This window comes from Nanorana parkeri, unplaced genomic scaffold (genome assembly GCF_000935625.1).
Source record: "Nanorana parkeri isolate BGI_ZX_2015 unplaced genomic scaffold, ASM93562v1 scaffold2513, whole genome shotgun sequence".
NCBI lineage: Eukaryota > Metazoa > Chordata > Amphibia > Anura > Dicroglossidae > Nanorana > Nanorana parkeri.
This window is the reverse complement of record NW_017308781.1, coordinates 31,398-36,389: the sequence shown is the minus strand read 5'-3', so window position 1 is coordinate 36,389 and position 4,992 is coordinate 31,398. Positions and strand designations below refer to the sequence as shown.

Here is a 4,992-nt window from a genome sequence, read left to right as displayed (position 1 = left end):
CTCACCGATGAACGCTCACCTGCCGGGCAAATATAGAGCTGCAAATGCCGCCATCAGGGCCGGCGTGCCGCTGGTCTCATCTGTGAGCGCTCTGTACTCCAATCTACTGGAACACACGTTTTGTTTTGGGTTTTTTTTCACTTTGCAATAAGCAATTTAGGGTTTAATAGGCTTGAAGGGGAGGCGTGGAGCAGCTTGCAGGAGGAAACCATTTTATATGCAAGGGGATGAAAGACTCCAATATCTCGCCCATCTTATAAAACTAGTTTTAGCAGGGCAGGTGCGCCATTATAGGGGTAACAATGGAGCTCCGGGAACGAAGCTGGCGTCATCCAAACCAGGCAGGTGGTGGAGAGGCGGAATTAAAAGGCCGAGTTCTGATGGGACAGGTGGGGAATTTCGGGGATTTTCAAAGGTGGTTCTAGGGGGGAGGGGGGGGCAGAGTGCAGGATCCTGGTAATGTAGGACCGCTGTGCTCGCCACCGCACCAACTTTTATTGTATGCTATAAAAGCTTCTTGTCTAATGAGCAGGAAGGGGGCGACACACCAATGGTGAGCACGAGTACAGAGTGGGGGTTTTTTTGGTTTTTAGGGACGCACCAAAATTAATATTTTTAGAAATTTCACAATTTGTCAGGCCGAGACTGAAAATTACTTTTTTTTTTAAATAAAACTTTTAAATATTTTTTTAGTTTACTGTAAGTGGCTCTGGGGAAATATCGGGTGTCCAAACCCACTCTTGGTATTTCCCTTTTAGAAATACAAAAATAGATTGAGTCCTCCTCCTTTTTCTGTAGCCCCCCAGCCTTCAATAAACAAGAGGCTCCCCGTGCAGAGGCGTCCTGTTCCTTCACAATCTAGAGATTAGTAAATGTTTTACCATCAACCCAATCATGAATGGACAGGAAGGCTCTGTACTTATTCATAAAGTGAGCAGATAGTAAATATTTACTATGTCCTCATTCATAAATGAGCAGGAAGTGATGTATAATGTATAGCACTTCCTGTTCAATCACAACTGGGGACATAAAAATCACTATGTCCTCAATTATTTACAAACAGCAGTGATCGATCAGTGTTTGTGCTCCGCCCCCTATCACCGGAGCCGAGCTCTCATCCCTGTGCTGCCCTGCTCAGCCTCCTGACGGTTCTGGCAGCTGGATCGGCTCTGTGTCCCCTCTGCTTCCCTATGTCTCTGCCGACAGATGGGGGGTGGGGGAGCAGGGATGGATGGATGGTGGAGCAGAGAAGCTAAGGGATGCAGGCTGTTTTTGTGCTATTGGCATTTCACACTACAATAAAGTTCAAGAGTAGGGATGCACAGATACTTTTCGAGTACCAGTTCAGATACTCGGCATTTTCATGAGAACTACCAGAGTTGCAGCCGGGACCGGGCTCCGGCGCTCCACCACTGTCCAGAAAACATTGGTCTGTATTGTTTTAGAAAAACTGTCACATGTAAATAAACAAAAATGTATCAGTACTCATACTCGCACAACTGGTATCGGTGATCACTTTATATTTATAAAAACAAAATCGTACATTATAACAGATGTACAAATCCCGGGAGCTCCGTGTGCTCCCTACAGATGACAGCGGCCTCCTAACTTCTGAATTTTTCTCTAGGGTAGTCTTGGAGCTCAAAAGTATCGGTACTTGTACTGAGTACTGTACTTGGTATCTGTGCAACCCTATTCAAGAGTGTGTATGCGTGGAGATATAGTTTAGCCCTGATGAAGGGCGGCATGTGTGGACCCCCGGAATGCGTTGGCTCTCTTATTGTAACATTCAGTAAACAATCCTCTGGACTCGGTTGGTTTGGGATCCTTATTACTTTTATATCTGGATTTCTTTGGGGGAATCTTGTGTTCTGGGAGCGGCCTCACTGAAGTGACTCGGCTCCATACATAAGACACTAGACACTTGTCTAATGTGCGTCTTCTACATGTGTCCGGCTTGTCTAATGTGCGTCTTCTACATGTGTCCGGCTTGTCTAATGTCCGTCTTCTACATGTGTCCGGCTTGTCTAATGTCCGTCTTCTACATGTGTCCGGCTTGTCTAATGTCCGTCTTCTTCCCCCCGGAAGGGTCTTAAAATGTTAAATGTAATTTATTTTTGGGATTTTTTTGGTTACTTTTATTTGGGTGGGCGTGTACCATAGCGGTGCCCCGCCGTCACATGCTCGGGTTTAACCCTTTGTGTTCTGGACAGAACTCCCCCCTCCCTGATGAGCCGCTGTACAAGGCTCCACAACGCTGATGATGGTTTTGTGCAGAATGGGCTGCAGGCGCAGGCTCTGGAAGTATTATGATCCGGCTGCCCATTTTCAACAATTACTGTAATATTTTCCTGCCGCCTCCGGCTCAGTTTCCGAAAAAGTTTCATTTTATTGTTTGTGGCGCTTTTGGTGTGTGGAAGAGATGCGGAGATCACACGCAAAGCACTTTTTTTTTTTTTACTTTCCTGAACTTGTAAAGTTTTTCTTGTTTATAGAGACAATTACCATCATACCTCCGTCCTGCCGGCGGAGCCGCTGCCATCGGACTTCACCATTTGTAGGCAAAATGTTTGTAAATCTCCAAGTGAAAGAAAAAAAAAATCACGGCGCAATCTGTGAAACACAAAATTTATAAATGTCATTGACCCTCCCTGCGCCCGCTCCTCCTCCGCACCGTGCCGTGGCTGAGTAGGTCAGGACCCTCCATCTGAACGAGGTCTGACCCGTCCCAGCACTCCGGCTCTCATGTCCTCTCTGCGGCTGCTCACCCACCCCTCCTCCACACTGTGCCGTGGCTGAGTAGGTCAGAACCCTCCATCTGACCTGAGGTTTGGGTTACAGACCAGGTAGTGAGATCCTTCTTGTTCTATAGACGAGGTCTGACCCGTCCCGGCTCTCCGGCTCTCATGTCATCTCTGCGGCTGCTCACCCACCCCTCCTCCACACTGTGCCATGGCTGAGTAGGTCAGAACCTTCCATCTGACCTGAGGTTTGGGTTACAGACCAGGTAGTGAGATCCTTCTTGTTCTATAGACGAGGTCTGACCCGTCCCGGCTCTCCGGCTCTCATGTCATCTCTGCGGCTGCTGACCCTCTCCTCCACACCGTGCCGTGGCTGAGTAGGTCAGAACCTTCCATCTGAACTGAGGTTTGGGTCACAGACCAGGTAGTGGATGTCACCCTTTGATGCCTCTTGTGCTATAGACGAGGTCTGACCCGGCTCTCATGTCCCCTGCTGGGTTTCGTGTTTTCTTTCTGCTGCATTCTCATCAAATGTTCACATTTAACAGGAAACAAAATAACACGTTTATACTTCTTCTGAAGTCTGTTTCTTCAGGTCCATTGAGGGATCCAAGAACTCGGTACTTATCTTATCCAGAGTTCATTCACCTCTTCAGGAGCGTTTGATGGTGGCGGTGGTGGCGGTTGTTGCTGCTGCTGCACCCATTGTGGAAGTTGGTACCTTTCAGCACCTCTCCCTCCCACAACAGGGACCGGACCTCTTACTGCCCCTTGGAGGTACATTAGACCTTCTGTCCACCAAGTGCTGTTTCCTGGCTCCTCCATTGTGGTTTGCTTAGACCCAAACCTCCACCCCCCCTAATGGAGTCTTAGGGAAGGGCCTGACACTTATAGACTTTGGTCAGTCGGGGCCTCCGAGGTGTCTAGTGTTGGTAACGGCTGCTCACCAATGGACACGGGCAAATCCTTAAAGGAGAACTATGAGGGGGGGGGAGTGCTTTCCACTCCCCTCATAGTTCTGGCCGACCTGTGACAATGAGACTGTCACAGGTCGGCTCAGCAGATCGGGAGGTGAGCGAACACATACCGGCGTTCTCTCACCTCTCGATCCTGTCACGGGTCTCTGCCGTGACGGGAGGAGCTGGATTCCCCACTCCCCGCTCCGATCCTCCAGCGCTGACTGGCGGAACGGAGGGGGCGGGTACAGCTGGCTCTGCCTCTAGATAGGCGGAGCCAGCTGTCACTCACGCAGCTGGGCGGATCTCAACATCGATGTCGGGCTCCGCTCTGGCTGCGGCGTCTCAGTATACCGCGAGCTGTAGCTCTCTATATACTGAGCTTAGGGTGATGGGAGGACGCTAGTTTGTGTCCTCCCGTTACCCTAAGGAGAACTATGGGGAAAAGCCTTAACCCCATAGTTCTCCTTTAAGACGGTCTACTGTCCTATGAATGGAGAAGCGGTGACTGACCCAGAGAGCCGAGGCGCCCCCTTCTGGAGGGAGAACGCCAAAAGAGGTGAATGGACATCAGGATGACACAACTATTGCAGAGTTCCTCTGTCCCGCAATGGAGAAATTTAGGTCATTTTAGGTTTTATATGAACAATCTGCTACTTCCTGCCGATATTCAGCTGCATTCTTCTGTCCTGAAGGAGAATTCTGGCCGGTGATCTGCCACAGACTGGGCTCGTGTCCTAAACCGCGGTCTCTCTCCGATGCCGCACTGGTACAGAGCTGACCATCTCCCAACCTGTTGTGGCCAGCGGAGTGGGGGGTGGGGACCCTGAGCCTCATTTATAGTGAACATTTGAGGTCACATACAGGGGAGCTTTCATCACTACCTCGGGATTTCACAGGTGCCGTCCTGTCTGCTCGGCTTCACTGGCTACCTGCTTTCTCCAGGTCATTCACTGGCTAGAGAAGTCAGGATCTGCATGACAGCATTGGAGGACCCCCAAGTCTATAAAAAGGTCTGCAGGGGTAGTTGCCAGTTTCCGGTCCTCGCAGCTGTGATTGGAGGTGTTCTAAGACCCCAAAATCACAGGACTTCCCTTGTATTGTCATCGGCCCGGTGGTGACTGCACAATGCCCCCCTACCTTCCAATTCTGTACTCGGCTGCCCACATTTCTAGAGTCTGGGGCTGCTACAGCCACTCTCAGACCACCAGACGCCCCAACATTGCCTCTGCAGGTTCCTGAGAGCCATCGCTGAGCTCCCTGGGGGAGAGTTGTGGCATTACCGGCTTGCAGGA

General features: G+C 50.1%; 1 protein-coding gene across 1 annotated transcript in view; it reads left to right on the top strand.

Annotated features, from left to right (window-relative positions):
• Positions 1–4,992, top strand: part of RNF220 (ring finger protein 220) — a 231,236-nt gene that overhangs the window by 221,333 nt on the left and 4,911 nt on the right. The window contains exons 15-16 of the mRNA XM_018573743.1: positions 3,034–3,122; positions 3,337–3,570. Of these exons, the coding sequence (XP_018429245.1) occupies positions 3,034–3,122; positions 3,337–3,570 (323 nt within the window). The remainder of the gene's footprint in view (positions 1–3,033; positions 3,123–3,336; positions 3,571–4,992) is intronic.